Source organism: Glycine soja, chromosome 14 (genome assembly GCF_004193775.1).
Source record: "Glycine soja cultivar W05 chromosome 14, ASM419377v2, whole genome shotgun sequence".
NCBI classification, from domain to species: Eukaryota; Viridiplantae; Streptophyta; class Magnoliopsida; order Fabales; family Fabaceae; genus Glycine; species Glycine soja.
The window spans coordinates 49,221,455-49,241,960 of record NC_041015.1 but is presented as its reverse complement, the minus strand read 5'-3'; the positions used below and the strand labels follow the sequence as shown (position 1 = coordinate 49,241,960).

At 36.8% G+C, this 20,506-nt stretch overlaps 2 protein-coding genes and 1 pseudogene across 2 annotated transcripts; 2 read left to right on the top strand and 1 right to left on the bottom strand.

Moving 5' to 3' along the window:
- Positions 1-33: 33 nt before the first annotated feature.
- LOC114384178 lies at positions 34-1,675 on the top strand (annotated as a pseudogene).
- Positions 1,676-6,873: 5,198 nt separating this feature from the next.
- LOC114384177 lies at positions 6,874-10,086 on the top strand. Its single transcript, XM_028343836.1, has 2 exons — positions 6,874-7,034; positions 7,530-10,086. Exons 1-2 carry the CDS (start codon positions 6,874-6,876, stop codon positions 10,084-10,086), a joined length of 2,718 nt encoding a protein of 905 aa, XP_028199637.1.
- Positions 10,087-10,210: 124 nt separating this feature from the next.
- LOC114384176 lies at positions 10,211-13,676 on the bottom strand. The gene is made up of 5 exons (XM_028343835.1): positions 12,062-13,676; positions 11,893-11,996; positions 11,742-11,828; positions 11,317-11,664; positions 10,211-11,239 (listed from the first exon to the last, which is right to left on the bottom strand). The coding sequence occupies exons 1-5, from the start codon at positions 13,674-13,676 to the stop codon at positions 10,211-10,213; spliced, it is 3,183 nt and encodes a 1,060-aa protein (XP_028199636.1).
- Between the last annotated feature and the right edge of the window lie 6,830 nt (positions 13,677-20,506).

Sequence of the window (20,506 nt, the reverse complement as noted above, 5' to 3'; positions counted from 1 at the left end):
ATTTTCCACGGTTTACTTCAGGTTGTTTTTTCATTAAGTTTTGGTCGAAACATTGGCAACAATGGGTTTGACGGTGTCACGGCTATTGAGATTGTTTTATGCAAGGAAAGAAATGAGGATTCTGATGGTGGGTCTTGATGCTGCTGGGAAAACAACAATACTCTACAAACTGAAACTTGGAGAAATCGTCACTACAATACCCACAATAGGTTCCAACTTGTCTCCGTATTTTTCCATGCGTTCTTTAATCGTTTATAAGCAGTTCCTAGCTCTCTCGGCATTTAATATACTGAACTTTGGAAGTTCTGCGTGGTGCTACTTGAATTCGTACTAGTATATTAGTGATCGCCATGATTATTTAAAGAACCTATATATATTTCTCTTTTAATTTTAAACGATATTCCAATATGATTTAACAATCTATATTCATTTAAGTAATTACGTTACCTGATTTTTTTATATTTTATTTCTCACAGTAATCAAAGTTCCTAAGTGATATGTATTATGTAATGCTCATTTAGAAATAAGTTGTATAGCAAGACAAGGTGGACCGATCTCAAATCCTTTGAATATATTTATTCTATTTTTATAATACGAGTGCCAAATGAAATGATTGAAAATTTGATACATACCTTGGATGGATTAGCTTCAATGTGGAGACTGTTGAGTACAAAAATGTCAGCTTCACTGTCTGAGATGTAGGAGGGCAGGACAAGGTATTTGTGATTTTCTGGCCACATCTAATTTAATATTAGGGATGAAGCTTGAGTGGCTGCTTGTTAAGTGTTTGCTAGAGTATTATATTTGAATCCTTTTCTTTACAGATTTATTAGCTAGAGTATTATATTTATGGGTTCATTAGTATATGATAATCGATAACATTTTATGCACATGCTACTCAAACTACTTTAATCTGATTATATGCCAAGTTCTGTGCGGATTCAACCATTGTGGAGATACTACTTTCAGAACACACAAGGTCTTATCTTTGTGGTAGATAGTAACGACAGAGAGAGAATTTTAGAAGCCAGGGATGAGTTGCATAGAATGCTGAAGAGGTCAGTAATTTATTATATGTTAATATTTTTAATTTCCGTAGACTTTGAATCATGGTTAAATTTTTATCCACTGTGCCCTCCAATTTAAAAAATCAGGCTTTGCCTTTCGACACAAAAGTAAGATAATGTTGCAATCATGAGCATTGCAGGATGAACTTCGTGACGCTACATTACTGGTGCTTGCCAATAAGCAAGACTTCCAAATGCTTTAGTGTTGCAGAAATTACTGATAAACTTGGTTTACATTCACTTCGCCTGCGTCTCTGGTATGTCACATTTCAATTACAATTTAAAACATTTATTTGGAACTCTAAGTCTAAGGTATGGGTTTATAATTAAAACTTATAACAATCAGGATTTGAGTTCAAGAAAAAACTAGAGCTATTTATTACCGTATATCCCCACAAATAAGTGATAACTTCGTGAAAATAATGTCTAACTTTCTCTGGCTATTTTTTGGTTATTGAAGGTACATACAGCCAACTTGTGCCACATCCGGCCAAGGACTCTATGAAGGGCTAGACTGGTTATCTAGTCTCATAACTAACAGACAAGATGAACCAATTAGCTCTGATTGCGCTCCGATCTTCAAAGATATGAATACTAGACTATTATAGTTTCTATAATATCTCGTTTGTTTATAGGCATAAATGAGTGGTATCTGTTATTTGAAGTTTGAACCACCTATAATATCATCACTATGATTTATGACATGTAAGTACATAAAATTCTGAGGAGTATTATGTACACCCCGATGCAGTATTAAATAACATTTATTGGTTTGTGTATGTATAGAGCGGCAGATGTAGACTACCAGTGTAGAAGACAAGAATGGAAAATTATGACAATGTGATTAAGAAAAAAACAAGAAAAATTATAATTTATTTTGTTTGGCTGTAGGTATGTTACAGAGTTTCCTGGCGGAAAGCCTTGCCAACTAAATATATAGATTTCAACAACAATTCCATGCATAAAATTTGGAATGATATTGTTAGCCCATATTTTCGACGAGCTAAAATATGTTCTAAGTATGCATTGGATTCGTCTCGAGGTTCGGAGCGTATTACAGAGCAAGAGTCTGGCCAGGACCTGCTCGAATCGAAAAGAGAGGAGAGTCTTTAAGAAGGAATTCCCAGGTTCAAAGAGTATTTACGAAGTACAAAGCTAAGACAAGAAAGAGGACTTCGAGTATTGGGCAATTCGAACTGGTGTATGGACGAGTCGAAGTCGAGGCAGCAGAGTTCTGGACTTAGCATAATTTCTGAACAAATCTTCACTAAACCAGTTCGACTTCGAGCAAGATGGATAACCGTTCTAAGGAGCAGTTATGTGCATGTAAGATGTACGTGGCAGGACACTTGGCATTCGGATAATGTTCGACCGTTTAGGGCAGTTTATTTTCGAATGTCTATATATAGCAGTTTTAGTTAGTTTTTGAGGGTCGCAAATCATTTCTACAGAATCCTTATACACTCAAAGTATCCAGCGCAGAGAGAAACGAGTACACAAGGAGAATGTATGTTTGTTTGTGAACCATTTTAAGTTTCTGTAAACTTACATTTCGAATGCAATTTACGTTTCGTTTTATAATTCCTGCATTTTAAATGGTTCATTCGATCGAATGAACTCGCTGAGCCTTTACATTCTGCAATTTTCCTTTCCTTGCCTAGTTATTTCCAGCCTTTCGATTTCTGTTAAACAATTTTACTTTCTGCAAATTTCGAACCAGTAAGTGTTTGTTGCAACGATGAACATTCAAAAGCTTTATATTTAAACGCAAAATACACAAGTGACATGCTCCTGAGATTCACTAGTTGATCTCGCAAGCAATTAACTTAGACTAGCGGTTGTTTACCAAATTCCAGTGTAAACAAATTGGCACGCCCAGTGGGACCGGTCAATTGTGGTGTTTGGTTTTAAATTATTTTTAAAGTTTTGTTTGTTGCAGTTGGTTATTGCCTTCTTAATTGTTTTGATTTTGTATGCATTTAAAAGTGGGAAATCTGTTCCACACTTAACAGAATTCAAAACTCGTACAAGGATGGCTAGACCACCCCCAAGCAATCGAAACAATGACCTTCCAAATATGGAGGGGCAACCAACGCAAACATCTGTCAGTAATGCCAATATAAATTCTGGTATAGGAGCAATTCCTGACCAAACTGTTGGCACAATTAGTTCAACCGCTTCGACGGTTATGAATCAGACAGGGGTAACCTCTCCCATGACCAACATGACGTTGGCAAGTTCGACCACGTCAGCGTCTGCTTTTGCCCCTTGGAACAATCCTAGTTTAGGGAATCCCAGTGGAAGTCCCTTTCGACCGCCTCAAAATCCTCTATATGGCATGCCTACATCTTTGATGGTAGGGTTGCAAAATTCTCAACCAAACATAGAGAATCTTAATATGCCTCTCCATCAGGATCTGTAGCGGGCAATCAAGGTAGGGTAATTCCGCAACATTTAACTAATACATCCGTTTTGTCACTCAGACAACAAATGGATGAAAGTAACCATGATATGGTTAACATGTTAACACAACAAATAGGAACTGTTATTAACCCTTTAATTCAAAATACAAATGACAGTTACCAAACGTTAACAAATCAAATAAGTCGAATTGCTGACTTTTTTGGGGCACCACCCATACAGCAACCACCGATTCGACAGATCCAAATACAGGCGCCTGTCCAAGAGATACAGATGCCTAATAACCCCGGGATGCAAATGGCTCAAGCACCACAACCAGCGGCACGCATAGAGCCACCAGTCCAACAGGTCGAACCAAACCCTGGTATAGTATTGGTAAATAGGAACCAAAATGCTGATGAAGTAATAGGGAATATTCAACAAAACCGTTTCGATATGCAGAATAACCTAGCCCAAATGGTCGAAACGATTTTGGTGCAGAATGGTTTGAACTTAGGTTTACATAGGCCTAATTTTGTGTCTCCATTATCTGAGTATGTGTTACAGACAGAATTACCAAGGGGTGTGAAAATCCCTAAGTTTACCAAGTTTGCGGAGAGACAAATGAGTCCACTGTCGAACACGTTGCTAGATATTTGGTCGAAGCAGGGGATTTGGCTAATAATGAAAATTTAAGAATGAAATTTTTCCCTAGTTCCTTGACTAAAAATGCTTTTACATGGTTTACAACCCTTCCTCCTCATTCCATACATAATTGGAACCAATTGGAAAGGATTTTCCATGAGCAATTTTATATGGGACAGTCTAAGATCAGCCTTAAAGAGTTAGCCAGCGTTCGACGCAAGGCACTTGAATCAATTGATGATTATTTGAACAGATTCAGACTCTTAAAGGCAAGGTGTTTCACCCAAGTCCCTGAACATGAATTAGTCGAATGGCTGCTGGTGGCCTAGACTATTCGATTAGAAAGAAATTAGATACCCAGTATTTAAGGATATGGGCTCAATTGGCTGATAGAGTTCGACAACTCGAACGGTTGAAGGCCGAAAAGGCTAGAAATTCTAAATTCCACAAGAAGGAAAAGGTTGCTATGTCGAAACCAATGACAGTGACAGGAGTTCGATATTATTTATGAAGATATCGAAGACAGTGAGTTGATTTAGCAGAATTAAAACCTGGACCTCCTTATGTTTGTAAACTCCTTAGACCTTCCAATGGAAAAAAACCCTGTTGAACCTAAAAATGATAAATTTGTGTCTAAAACTTATACATTTGACATAACTAAATGTGATGAAATATTTGATTTATTAGTCACAGATGGCCAGATTGTTGTTCCTAAGGGCTTGAAAGTACCCCCAATCGAACAACAGAAAAAAAGGGGTTATTGTAAATTTCATAATTTCCTTGGCCATAAAACCTCACGTTGTGTTCTTTTCAGGGATTTGGTTCAAAAGGCTCTTGACGAAGGAAGGCTAAAATTTGGTGAGAAACCAAAGGTTGTTCAGGCAAATGCTGAAACATCCAAAGCTGCCGAAACTCTCTATGCGGAGCCCCAAGAAATAATGATGGTCGAAACAATGGAGGTGTCCCATGTGCAAGTTCAGGATGTATCTGAAGAGGATTACAACGAACAGATGAAGGTTGTTTATCCTCAAGCTGAGGAGGAGTTAATTGATTTCTTGAACAGATGCAAACTCGAAAACAAGATTGTGATGCTCTGCCCTCGCTGCAGTGCAGTATGTGATAAGGAGGCTACTGAGGGCCTCAAGAAATACCAAGTTGTTAACAAGGGGGCAAGGCAGAACCAACGTTTCGATAAAGGCAAAAGAGTTATGGTGCAGTCGAATACTAATCAGAAGTCGGGTCGAAGGAATACTTTCGCTCCTCCTGGTTCAGTGCCGGTCGAAAAATGGATGCACCAGGGACTCATAAGGTTCAACAAAGGGATTATGGAAGTAGGTGGTTCGAGTGGAACGAAGCAAATTGGCCCACAGGAGGCCAATAGGTACTCGTATAGGAACAATTACAAAGGAAAGAATCCTATGACGAGGACCCAATGGCGTAGGTTCCAGCGTCAGAAGAAATTGGCCCAGCAGAACCCGCAAATGGGCCAATATAAAGAAGTATCTAGGAGGCCAGTAAAGGAGAGACTCCTGCCTCCGGTGGATGAAGATAAGATGGAGGATGAGGATCTACTGGATTCTGAGCCAGATTTCGATGTCATCTGTGTGGTATCTATCTTGCCATCTGAATATGATGTCCAATCTGAAGTTACTGAGATCGAAAGTGAGTTCGATCATTTTGATATGGCTGACCCAAAGCCAGTATGTTACTATGTTATGAATAATGGCTGTGTGGAAGAGCAGTAGCTTATTTCGAAAAGCCAGATTTTCAGATGAAAAGTCATCTCAAACCTCTTTTCATCAGAGCAAAAGTTGAGAATGTTGGAATCAACAAAGTGCTCATTGATGGAGGAGCGGCTGTCAACTTAATGCCTCGATCTATGCTCTACAAGATCGGGAAACATGACACTGATCTATCTGCCCACAACATTGTGCTTTCGAATTATGAGGGTAAAACTGGCTATTCTTTGGGAGCCATTCAAGTAGATGTTGCTGTAGGCAGTATAGTTCGACCAACTCTTTCCTGGTGATACAGTCTAAGGCTAATTTTAACTTGCTATAGGAAGGGAGTGGATTCATGGAGTTGGAGCTGTGCCATCTACCCTTCACCAGAAGCTCATTATCTGGAGGGAAGATGGGATTGTGGAAAATATAGAGGCGGATCAAAGCTTCTATAAGTCAGAGGTCGATAATGTTACTGCACAAACCTTTGACAAAAAGTTGGCAACATAGCGCCTTGTGGTGACAAGGAGGCTGTTGTCGAATCGAGTGACAATGTTGTCCACTCTGTCAAACTCCATCCTACTTATGGGTTTATATGGGAGAGGAGGAAATTAATGATGTTCCTCTGAAGATGGAGTCATTCCACCAACTGGGTGGAATATATATGAAGATTAATATGACTGAGGCCACTGCATGGGCCAGAATTACGGCTTATATGGCCGAAAATAGACTAAATACGGCCTTTGAGGCTGAATTTCAACAAATATGGCAGTTGAAGCCAAGATCGAAGATCATGAAAAAAAGAAACAAAGGATCGAAGATTGGATTGTATTATGACGATGAGCCGCTGGGTTTTGAGAAAAATCCCATAAGTGAGGCGCCAAAGATGCAGGCTCAAGATCCTTTGGAAGAGGTCGATATGGAGATGGCTCGATTAAAAGGCCAACTTATATCAGTGCCAATATCACCTCAAGTTAAAAGAAAAGCTGGTGCCTCTTCTTAGAGAGTTTAAAGACTGTTTTGCTTGGGATTACCACGAAATGCCTGGGTTAAGCAGAGAAATGGTCGAAATGAAGTTACCTATTAAGGAAGGAAAAAGACCAGTAAAACAACTACCGAGAAGATTCGCACCAGAAATCATGTCCAAGATCAAGGAAGAGATCGAAAGGCTGCTGAGGTGTAAATTCATCAGGGCTGCCAGGTATGTCGAATGGTTAGCAAATATAGTCCCTGTCATTAAAAAGAATGGAACTCTTAGAGTATGCATAGATTTTAGGGATCTAAATAATGCTACACCTAAAGATGAATATGCTATGCCAGTAGCAGAAATGTTGGTAGATTCAGCAGCTGGTTTCGATATTTAAGCATGTTAGATGGTTATTCTGGTTATAACCAAATATTTATTGCTGAAAACGATGTGTCGAAAACAGCATTTCGATGCCCTGGTGCTTTAGGCACTTATGAATGGGTGGTTATGCCCTTTGGGTTAAAAAATGCTGGGGCCACTTATCAAAGGGCCATGAATTCCATGTTTCATGATTTATTGACACATTTATGCAAATTTATATTGATGATATAATCATCAAATCCTCCTCAGAAGATAGCCATTTGGATTACCTTAGGCAATCTTTCGAACGAATGAGGAAACATGGATTAAAAATGAATCCATTAAAGTGTGCTTTTTGTGTGCGTGCAGGAGATTTCCTAGGTTTGTGGTGCATAAAAAAGGCATTGAGATAAATCAAAATAAGACAAAGGCTATTCTTGAGACGAAGCCTCCTTCGACCAAAAAACAGCTTCAGTCTTTGCTAGGAAAAATCAACTTCTTGAGGCGATTCATTTCGAATCTAAGTGGCAAAGCTCAAATTTTTTCGCCATTACTTCGACTCAAGAAAGATGAACCATTCAAATGGAATGAAGAGCATCAAAAGGCTTTCGATGAAATTAAAGAATATCTGATCAAGCCTCCCGTGTTAATGCCTCCTAGTCGAAACAAGTCCATGAAGTTGTATATTGCTGCGTCTGACAAGACCATTGGTAGCATGTTGGCTCAGGAAGATGATGATAGCATAGAACATGCAATTTATTATCTTAGTCGTGTACTAAATGATGCAGAAACTAGATATACTGCCATAGAAAAACTTTGTCTTTGTCTGTATTTCTCTTGTGCAAAACTTAAGCAATATATAAAGCCTGTTGATGTTTATGTGTATTCTCATTATGATGTTATTAAGCACATGTTGTCAAAACCGATTTTACACAGTAGAATTGGAAAATGGGCTTTAGCATTAACAGAATATTCTTTAACGTACAAGCCTTTGAAATCTGTTAAGGGTCAAATTGTGGCAGATTTTATTGTAGATCACTCAGTGGTCGAAATGTCGCAAGACTATGTCGATACAGAGCCATGGATTTTGTATTTCGATGGTTCGAAACACAAACATGGAACTGGAATTGGAGTTTTAATAATATCCCCCAATAAAATTCCAACTAAATTCAAGTATAAAATCAAAGGGCTTTGTTCTAATAATGAGGCTGAGTATGAAGCTCTAATTACAGGCCTTGAAATTTTAATTAGCCTGGGGGCAAGAAATGTTAATATAAGAGGTGATTCAGAATTAGTGTTGAGGCAATTAACACAAGAATACAAATGTGTTAATGAACACTTAGCAAAATATTTTGTTATAGCAAGTTCTCTTCTGAATCATTTCGATTATATTAACATTGAGCATGTACCTCGACAAGAAAACCGAGAAGCAAATGATTTAGCCCAAATAGCTTCAGGGTACAAAATGTCGAAGGAAAAGTTAACTCAGTTGATCGAAATAAAAGATAAACTGGTGTTACCAGAGCCATTAAGCACTAAATTGCCAATGCCAAAACTTGTGGGGGCAAGTATACCACAAAATAATGAAGATGAAAGTATGAATGATCTTCAGGAAAAAATTCAAATTTTGGCCATTGACAATATGTTAGATAATGATTGGAGAAAGTCCATTATTGAATATTTGGAAAATCCAATAGGCAATGTGGCTCGAAAGATTAAATATAGGGCCTTAAATTACGTGATTATGGGAAATGATTTGTTTAAAAAGACTGCAGAAGGAGTGTTGTTAAAATGTCTAAATGAATCAGAAGCATACTTAGCAGTTTCCCATGTTCACAGTGGGGCTTGTGGATCACATCAAGCAGGCCATAAAATGAAATGGCTTTTATTTCGACAAGGTTTGTATTGGCCTTCGATGTTAAAAGACTGCATAGAATTTGCTAAAGGCTGTCAGGAATGCCAAAAGCATGCAGGGATACAGCATGTACCTGCTAGTGAGTTACATTCCATAATCAAACCTTGGCCTTTCAGAGGATGGGCTTTGGACCTAATTGGTGAAATCAAGCCTGCCTCTTCGAAGAACCAGCGTTATATTATAGTTGGTATCGATTACTTTACAAAATGGATCGAAGCAGTCCCTTTGCCAAATGTTGATCAGGAAGCAGTAATTAGTTTCATTCAAAATTATATTATTTATAGGTTTGGTATTCCCGAAACAATTACCACTGATCAAGGTTCAGTTTTTACTGGACGAAAAATGAAAGAATTTGCCCAAAAAACTGGCTTTCGATTATTAACCTCGACACCATATTATGCGCAAGCAAATGGTCAGGTCGAAGCAGCCAATAAGATTGTAATCAACTTGATTAAAAAACACATTGCCCAAAAGCCAAGAAATTGGAATAAAACGTTAGATCAAGTTCTATGGGCATGTAGAAATTCTCCTAAGGAATCAACTAATACTACCCCATTTCGACTGACTTATGGGCACGATGCTATACTTCCGGTCGAAATACATTTGCAATCAGCTAGAGTACAAAAACAAATGGACATTCCGATCGACCATTATTGGAAAATGATGTCAGATGAGTTAGTTGATTTAGACGAGGAGAGATTAAGAGCATTAGAAGTCTTGACTAAACAAAAAGAAAGAGTTGCTAAAGCTTATAATAAGAAAGTGAAGTCGAAAACTTTTAATGTTGGAGATTTAGTTTGGAAGGTTATCCTGCCCATGGATAGTAAGGATCGAGCTTTGGGCAAATGGTCCCCAAATTGGGAAGGACCGTTTAAAATAATTCAGATCTATTCGAATGGTGCTTATGAATTAGAGGAATTAACCCCTCAGAAACGTACTTTGAGTATAAATGGTAAATATTTGAAAAAATATAAACCAACATTGCTCGAAGTTAAAATAAGCATAGAATAGACAGAAATAATGGAAACATAAAAATGGCGATAACAGTAAAATTGCCACAAAAGGGCATGTGTCAATATTACATCAAAAGTAGAATCGAAATACAGAATTCGAAATAAAGAAATTATAAATTCTACTAATGCAGGACTAAGTCCTCATATAGTTTCTTCAAGGTGGCCATCTCTTTGCTCAAAACCTGGTCAGCACTCTCCATAGCTCTCGCCTCATCTGCTACCGCTTGAGATGCACTAAAGGCCTTCAGGCCTTCCCTCCCTTTTTCGGCAACCAGCTTCTGAATCGAATCAGCAGCCTTCTCCTGGAGTTCTTTGCGTTTGTCCTGCTCTGTTACAATTTTCTGCCTTAGATCATCGACCTGAGACAGCAAATTTGTAATAGTTGCCTCCCAGGAGGAGATGTTATCATCACAGGCTTTGATCTCAGAAGATCCTTCTTTCGCCTCTTTGGTGAGACGCTCGACTTCACGTTGAGCCGCTCGGGCTTTCTCGAGCAGAAGGATATGTGCTTGTTTCTGGGCATCGAGTCTGGCGCCATTTTCGCGTTTTTTCTGCACAGTATTTGCAAATTGATCGATAATGGACTCGATTTGTATAACTTTGCCCAGAATCTCATCAGAAGTAAGGGGGTTATGCAATTTCTTCAAAAAGTTCAGGTGCCCAAAAGCAGCAGAAGGGTTCTCTTCAATGGATTTAAGTACGTCTGCCCGTGCGTATTCCATTGATAACTTCAAAAGCAGGCAATCTTGGCGTACTGTAGAGGTTATATCAGCATCAGATGAGGACGAAGCACCAGGATTCTTTTCACTTGAGGTGTTGGCTTGACTGGTGTTCAGCAGGAGTCGAAGGGCTGCAGCAGGGTCTTCGTCTTGCATTTGAATGAATGTATCCTCTGCGATCCCTATGCTAGCGGAAAGCTTAGATGTCGAAGACGCTGGGAAAATGTCTGAACCTCCAGCTTCAGCCTCTTGTATGGCCTCTTCATCGGAAAAGTGTTCTTCAGATGAACTTCTCTGACTCGATCCCTGAGGACTGCTGGGTCCAATACCTTGACCTTCACCCTGTTCCTCAACATTCACTGCATCCGTCTCAGGAGCAGGAGAGGTGCGAGTACAAGAGGGTATTTCTTCTACAGAAACATTTTGTTGTACCTAATTCGAATTGTCATAGAAAAGGTTAACAAATAGTTTCGTATTAGTTATGATTAAAATCATATTAAGAATGATACCTCGACGGTAGGGTGTTCTTGTGGTAAGTCCGGTTGTTCGACAAGGTTGCCCATCTCAGCAATAGAGGGAGTAGTTTCTGTTTCAGCGCCGCCAACATCAGTCGAAGGTGGTTGGACGTCAACAGGTTGATTCTCACCTTGTTCTTTTAAAGACTTGGTCTTCTTCTTTTTCTTCCTGACTGGCTCACCACCCTCGACCGTCACAGAAGGTTCAGGCTCGATCTGCTTCACTTTCTTTTTCTTCTTAGGCATTTGAGCCTGGGAATCGCCTGCCTCTGTTTGGTCAGCAGATTTGGTCGAAGTCTCAGGTGATTTTCTTTTTCTTACAAGAGGTCTTTCCTCTTCTTCCTGTGTTATGAGGGTAAAGAAATGTCAGAATATAGACTTAAAAGAGTTATAATATTGACATTAGGAATAAAACTTGCATCTTTTTCTTCGTCGAATTCGATGACCACACGCTTCGAGCGTTTTGAGGTCGTGGTAGTCTCGGTGCTATCATCTTTCTTATGATTCTGAAAAAATAAAGAAATATGAGGCAAAGACGTTAAGAGTAAAAGATAAGTTCAGAAGAGTTACCTTCTCTTCTTGTTTCCATTCTTGGATCTTCACCCCAGTGGGTTTCTTGGGTCTCACATCAGCTCGAGATGTTTCAGCAATTTTCTTTGTCATGATTGTTTTGCCTGAAAGTAAGAATATTAGAAAAGGCAAAAATACATATCAATTTAGAAAAATCAAAAGTTAGTACCTCGAGCTTGAAGGTTTGAGCGGATATTCTCGACCGTTGGTTGTGTAAAACCACTCTCAAGTCTGGAGATCATGATAGTTGTGTCTCCAACCGAACGGCCCGAATAATATTTCTCCCACCAGGTAACAAATCCCATGGTGCAGAAGTGGGAATGGTTGAACTCAAAAGGATGCAGGTTATAGTTTTCATCAAGAGAAATCTTCAAAAATTTCTTGAAAGTCTTTTCTGAAAGATTGGCCCCTCTTATGACGTCTCTAGGATCTTCGAACAAGCTTTTGGGACGGATCTGCGAGAGGCCAAATTGTCTTGAAACCAAATTAGGCTGGTATCCAACCAGGCCTAAATAGTTCGATTGAACACCTGTACGACAGGACAGGATCTGTGGATTCAAGTAAAATGACCATATTTCATTCACTTCTTCTTCATTGTCCGGATCGACAGCAGGAAAATCGTCAGTGAACCAGGCCGGGCCGACCTCTCGACTAATGAATGGAGCATGTTGGGGAAGAAACTTGTCAAAACTCAGAAAAATCTTCATGTACTTGAGGAACAGCTTTTGTGGGTTTTGATCGAAGGTCTTGGGTGTTAATCGAAGTGCTCTCTGGCCTTCGATCGAGCGATTGGCAACTTCTTCAGCATAATCTTGTGGGATTATTAATCCCATTTCTTGTTCGAAAGTGGCATTAAGCCACAACTGGAGAAGCCACATAGGCCCAGATACTAAGAAGGAAGACCCATCCTTCGATTTCTTCAGGTCATCGCATGCCTCACCAAGCGATTCGTATAGTACTGCTAACAAGAGGCGTCCAAATCCAAAGCTTTGACCTTCATGAATTTGTATTGCCATTGGAATAAATCTTTTGGCTACTTGCAAGGATTTTGTGCAAAAGACGTAGTGAGATAGCCATAGGGTCAAGAAGGCTACATGCTCTTCATCAGAAACTTCCTCTTCGACCGATCCTTTGTGTTCAGCTATATATTTGGAAAAGGTGTTCTCCTTATATACTAGTTTAATATTATCACTAGATTTAGTGGGATCATAAGTTTCTCCGTTAGGCCTAAGGCCTGTGAGAGCGGCTACGTCTAAGAGAGTGGGGGTCATCATACCACATTTAAATTGAAAGGTGTTGGTAGAAGACTCGAAAAAATGCATAGCTGCTATCAGCATTTCTGGTCGATATTCAGGACCAAATCGAGAGAATTGTATTAAGTCAAATATGCCATATGTCTTCCAGAAATCCTCATACGCTTGTTCGACTCGATCAAGCCAAGGTATGTAATCCCTATGGGCTATTGACGGGGCGGATCGAAAGAGTTTGTGGGGTTTGCTTAAACAGTTGAAGTTGTAAGGCTCACTATCAAAAATCCTAGGTTCGCAAGTTGGGTAGCAGGGGAATACCTTGTTCATTGAACTCGAGAGTGACTCTTGGTCTGGCAGAGGTCCACCGAAAGAGTAAACTGTCCTTTCCACTACGAAAGGGATCATCACCTCCGATTCCCAGATTTCTGTGTGTTCGGCGTCGCCTTGTGGTTCTGGAACCACCTTCTCTCCGTCGTTCCTGACTGTAAAACGGTGCCATTTCCCAGCAAACGGAACTGCTTGGCCTTGCGACATTGTGAGAAATCTGAAAAAGGATGATTTTCTCGTGAAGGGTTGGGTAGCTGATAGAATCAGTGAGTAAGAGCTTGGGTTCACGGAGAACAAAGGCAGAACTCAGAGATTCGGTGAGTTTGATGATGAGAGGAATAACGATTATCTGGAAATAGGAAGGTTTCGCCGGAAATAATGGAAGCAAGGAAGAAGAAGAAGGGTTTCAGAAGCAGAGAAGAAGAAGGGTTTCGGGGTTTAGGAAGCAAAGAAGATGAAGGGGTTTCTCTGAGGTTTTTTGGTGCTATTTATGGAGGTTTTACTTTAAAAAAGGGAAAATAATATAATAAGAATCAAGGGTCAGAAATCAATCACATCAGATTTCCCTTTTTACTCCCCAGCGTGACACGTGTCCTACTCTACCTAGAAAGGTGGAATTAATGATGGGTAATGGAGATCGAGGCGACGGTTACACAGTGAACGTGCGATCGTGACGACATTTCAGGAAAGCTGGTAGAAGAAGAGAAAAAATGTCAACTTCTCATCTTCCTTCGATCTCGAATCGAAGCAGACATTTTTTGGGGGCAATTTGTTAGCCCATATTTTCGACGGGCTAAAATATGCTCTAAGTATGCATGGGATATCGTCTCGAGGTTCGAAGCGTATTACAGAGCAAGAGTATGGTCAGGACCTGCTCGAATCGAAAAGAGAGGAGAGTCTTTAAGAAGGAATTCCCAGGTTCAAAGGAGTATTTACGAAGTACAAAGCTAAGACAAGAAAGAGGACTTCGAGTTATTGGGCAATTCGAACTGGTGTATGGACGAGTCGAAGTCGAGGCAGCAAGAGTTCTGGACTTAGCGTAATTTCTGAACAAATCTTCACCGAATCAGTTCGATCTCGAGCAATGTGGATAACCGTTCTAAGGAGCAGTTATGTGCATGTGAAATGTACGTGGCAGGACACTTGGCATTAGGATAGTGTTCGACCGTTAGGGCAGTTTATTTTCGAATGCCTATATATAGCAATTTTTAGTTAGATTTCAAGGTCGCAAATCATTTCTACAGAATCCTTACACTCAAAGTACCCAGCGCAGAGAGAAACGAGTACACAAGGAGAATGTATGTTTGTTTGTGAACCATTTTAAATTTCTGTAAACTTTACGTTTCGAATGCAATGCAATTTACGCTTCACTTTAGAATTCCTCTTTTAAATGGTTCATTCGATCGAGTGAACTAACTGCTCCTTTACATTCTGCAATTTTCCTCCCTTGTTAATTTACTTCCAGCATTTCGATTCTGTCAAAGAATTTTCCTTTCCTTGCCTAGTTATTTCCAGCATTTCGATTTCTGTTAAACAATTTTACTTTCTGCAAATTTCGAACCAGTGAGTGTTTGTTGCAATGATGAACATTAACGGTTTTATGTTTAAAGCAAACACGCAAATGACATGCTCCTGAGATTCACTAGTTGGTCTCGCAAGCAATTAACTTAGACTAGCGGTTGTTTACCAAATTCCAGTGTAAACACTACTACACAATTTCCTTAAGATTAATTATTCTATCATGCCAATATAATATGAAAAATATGTTAATTAAGACGAGCTGGTATTTATTTATTATATTTACTGTATTAGTTAATTTACTATTGACTTTTTTTGGGTATTACTTTATATTTTCCATAATTTTTTTACAATTAATGATGAATAAAATAGTAATATATAAGTTTAAATGTTTTAAGTTTTATACATTTTTCCTGTAACTAATTAATCATCATTCAACGAATTATTCTTCAAATCAGGAACATACAACACATTATAAATGTTTTCCACAAGTCTATTCTTGCTCTTTATCTAAATATCACCTTTTTCTCATCAATTTCACAAAGAACATGTCTTCATCTGTTGGAGAAAGAAGACTTACTTCCACTCATGTAGTTGCTGCAGTCTATATACATGCATATACCAAATATATGATTCGGTCTTTAGTCCTTCATGCATGGACAACCATCAACAATGTTTTTGCTTCATTTTTTTCTTACATGAAATTTGAATTCGATCTCTTCTTTTTCTCTATCATTAAACAGTCAATTAGATGCATAATAACCATATTTATGACACCCAAAGCACCCTACTTAGATCTGCCATGATCTCAACCTCTACATTTGCTTTGAAATTGGTCAATATGGGCTTTTTGTTGTCATCTCTAATTTTGTTGCCATCAATAATGTGTCCTTGTTCTCCCCTTCCTGAACCAATACCTCTTCCTCTTAAGTTGTTGGAATGAGTATTTGTAGAAGGTTTTAAATCTTGTTAATTTGTAATTAAGCTCCAGTTCATTTTTAGCTTATAGACCAGTAAAAAAACTCTGCAATTCATCAAGAGAGAGGTTATCTATGTCTGTTGACTCTTTTAATTTATGAAATGACAGTTAAACTCTCGCACTATATAGTACATAGAATTTTTTCTACTATGGTAACATCTTCAATTTTTTTTCTCAATGACATTGTATTTTGTTTGCAAATCTCTATATATAGTTCTCCTAAAAAGTTGTAACAAATTCCCCATCCTTTCATCTATAAAAGTTCAAAGTAACTTCTCAAGGGTTTGAAGTTGTTCACACTTCACTCTAGAATAATAGCCTTTATATTTTTCTTCATCAAATCACGTCGTTGGAAGTATATATCTTAGCAAAGAATAACTTAAAAAGATAATTTTTTACTTTCAAAATTGAGTTTTCTATCTTCACATTCTACGTTTTGTGCTTCTGTCACCGCTACTCCTATTGATAGCTTTCTGGAATCAACAGCTAGCAATACTTTTTTTACCATAAAAAGTTCTCCATGAGCATGCTCCAGTGTTCATAGTGACAAGCAAAACGATGAATGATGACTTGTGAAACTTTTAATTAATTTGATTAGACCTATAGATATTGTCTTCACGCAAGAGTTACTCATAAGTCGAAGGGAGTAATCTTTGACAGTGAAACTAATACAAGGTAAATCATAGAACTGATTGGTAGCTGACCGTTGAAAATTGATGAACAAAATCGTGTAGAACAACCAATCCGGGATTTAATTTTAAAATAATTAACTTAACAATAATTCATCTGCCGAATTGCGCTTTTATGCACCTACCAAGATTACCAAATGAAGAAAGACTAGGTCTAATGACCAACTTTTTAAGCTAATTAAAGCCTAATTAAAGGTCATGCTGTGCAAAAAAAGGGTAACCACACAATCTCTTAGAAGATTTAATATCACCCAATGCGCAAATTATCAAATTAATTCCTAAAACTATTATTACTTGTCAATTTTAATTAGATTCTATTTTTTTAAAAAAATATATCATTGAAAATTGACAACCATTATTTCTATCCATGATATTAAGAGTCCGGGAATGAATTATTTGATCTTAACTTTACAATAAAGTTATTTTTTTAACTTTGGTGCATACAAGTCAATTTGGTTCCAAACATCAGACTTTAAAAATAAATTGGTAATGATTATTGTGCCTCTTGGTTCGATAGAATAATATTAATAGCAGTATATTCAAATACTAGTCTAAAAAAATGTATACTTTATTTGAGCCGTTCTTATGGTCCAAAGCACCACAGACTGATAGTATAAGATTATAGCTAGCTAGAAATCGTAAATATTGGACCTCTTCAAGCTGCAACACGAGTTGAGAATCCAGATTCAGGTCCCTGATACTCCACTAAACGTCTGATTCAGGGCATTACCATCCACATATATACAACATGGTGATCTGAACAATCAATTGTTAAATTCAAGAACCAAGTAATTTCCTAATAGTACGTACCATGCACATTCAGGATCAGGAACTATAATTGAATTATTGTTATTAAAGTGAGGAACTAAATTAACCATTGCCTATAATTTTTAGGAACTTGGTGTATTATAACATTCACCGCCCCAATGTTTGGTCTTGGTTTTACGTAATGATGAAACAAGGATAGATATTGATCTCAAGGAGAGCATGTTATGAGGAAGAAAATGGAGAATAAAAACAAGTGTAAGAAGTGTAACTATATATATAAACGGCATTTAGAGTTGCCTTTGGAGATTATTTGATCTTAGTTGAGATTAACATTTTGCCTTCTATCTAGCTTGCATAATTTAAAATTGTTATCTTCTTTACGACACTATATAGTTTGCCTCATTTATTACAAAATTAATATATGAAGAAAAAACCCCTCTTTATTAGTTCTCTTGATTATCCAGTTGAGGTTTACAAAACAAATGACAGCGACAAATTTATGAACACGGAATTATTAGATACAGTATATGTTTTCTGTAAGTATACATGGATTAAATGATTGAGCTAGGTGTACGACCCAGTTAGGTGATGGTTATAAACAAGGGCATATCGCATACATATAACATATGCTAGCTAGGTTATAAACAAGCTATATAAACAAGAGTTTGGTGTGTCTAAATTTATATGCATGTGCTAATTAAAACTTTGTTTCCCGTTTATTAACATGGTAATATTATAAAATTATTCTCTATTATTAATTAGAAGACTAATGATGTCGCGAGGTTCCTCTTAATTTATCTAGATAAAAGAAAATTTTTCTGAAATAAAAAAGGCGACGCTCGAGAATAAACTTTAAAATAAATTATTCTAAAAAGTGATTTCTAAAAAATTGATTTTTTAAGAAGAAAATAAAAGTTACTTATTATTAAAAAAGAAGAAAAATAAAACTGCAGTTTATACAAATATATTAAAAAATATATAACTACTTATTTAATTCGAAAGTATTTATAATTTTTGTTAGAATCGAAATCGGGTGGAGTATATTATTAAGAGCAGTTTGTAATTTGTCACAAGATATGTACAAATTAGCAAACTCAGAAGTTTTAACATATATTACATCAAAATCCTCATACCAATCCCTTCGATCAGTAAACCCAACTAGCTAATGACGAAGTGCCCCCAACAAGTGTAGACTTGCAACCAAATCAGAAAGTGTATGCCCCTGATATAACATCATCATTTGGTATAAAAAAGAACTACCCAATGATCCATACCCTCTTATATATAAATAAAAAAATAAAAAAAACTAGTTGGAAAAAAGGAACTACTTCATTTCATTTGTAACAAAAAAATAATCTTGGTAACTTATATCTCCGAATTAATTGAGTATCTGCCATTAATTGTAACCCTACCAAGAGTTGAAAATAAGAACTTTCGCTATCACTCACTTTATTTCAATGCATGATATAAGGTGGTGAGAAATTTAAATAATTGTGAAAAATCTACAGATGCAATATGCCGCCTTTGAGGAAAGAGAGTGCAATATATATATATATATATATATATATATATATATATATATATATATATATATATATATATATATATATATATATATATATATATGCCAATAATTAATTTGACAAAAAGGAAGTAGATTGATGCAATTCATTCATGGTGCCAAATAAATGTAGGACCATAGGTCCAAAACCTGGGACAAAGAAGTTTTGAGGAGGCTTGGCGTCCTCCCTTGCCACATGTGAAGAATTAATTTCAATGTGCCCTTCCCCATGAATTGTGTTTTTGCCCTACATACTCGTCCATGCTTTTGATAGTTGAATCTTTAAATTTCAACGTTTTACCTATTTTTTATATTTGAATATTTTTATACATTTTGTAAATTTTAGTCTCTAATCCTCTACTGATTAATTTAAGACTAAAATACATGTTAAGTCTCACATTTTATTTATTTTTATGGTTTAAACCTTGTAGTAATTCTCAAACAGTTTTTTTTTCCCAACAAAAACAGCTAAATGAATAATTTTAAATTGTCCCAAACATGCTGTTGGACTATATTTGGATTAAAATTGAAAATGTACTTTTACAAATTTCAATGCACAAATGTAAATTCCAATTAATAAAATGAAAGAAAAAATTGTTACTTGGATAGTAAAAGTATTTTTAAGTTAAAATTAACCCAATTAGTACAAAAATTGACAGAATAATCAATTTTGTTTAATGTAGATTTTTTTTATCATCATGATATTATTGGTGTAAGTATTGTTGATGATTAATTTATGTCAATAAATCTGATTTTATTACTGACTAATCTATGTTGATAAACCTGATTAATTATATTTGGTGAGATCTCCCTTCTTATAATTAAGCATCTGTTTTCCATCATAAAAGTTAACATAAATAAAAATAATTTTACTTTTCTGATTAGTAAAAAAAACAAAAAGGATTTTGAAAAGAAAATTAGCTTTAGCGCTCAATTGTATTTTAAAAAAATAGTCTCACTTGCTGGGAATGAGCATTTACTAAGAAACCAATCAAAGAAAGACTGATTTTTTTTCGCAATTTTCATTTAAAATTTTAAAAACTTTCTAGGTGCTGATTGAGAAAAGTCCAAATGTTCATTTAAATATTGTTTTTAATTCTCTCCCGTGCCCTCTCAAATTTCTTCTTTTTTTTTTTTTGTATTTTTCCTGCAAAATGTTTGTCTGCATGAGAGAGTGGTGAGGTGATGGTGATGTTGAGTCCGTGCAATACACAAGCTGCGTTGATTGCAAAATGTCATGAACAGAAATTATCTGCCCCGCCCCTCCAATATAAACTGCTTCCAAAAGGGAAGAAAAATGGCCAAAGATTGTTAAGAATTGCATCTTCTAATCTAATTGGTCCCTCATACATGGCTGATACTTGAAAACTATTGTGACAAATACAACACACCCAACAAAGAGAAGCATACCACTTTGCAGCCCATAGCAATTTCCCCAATAATTTTTTATTTTCAGAAAACTCAATTTGCTGACTAGTCTGACATTGATGTTTTTTTTTTTTTTTTCAAAGTCAATTGCCAG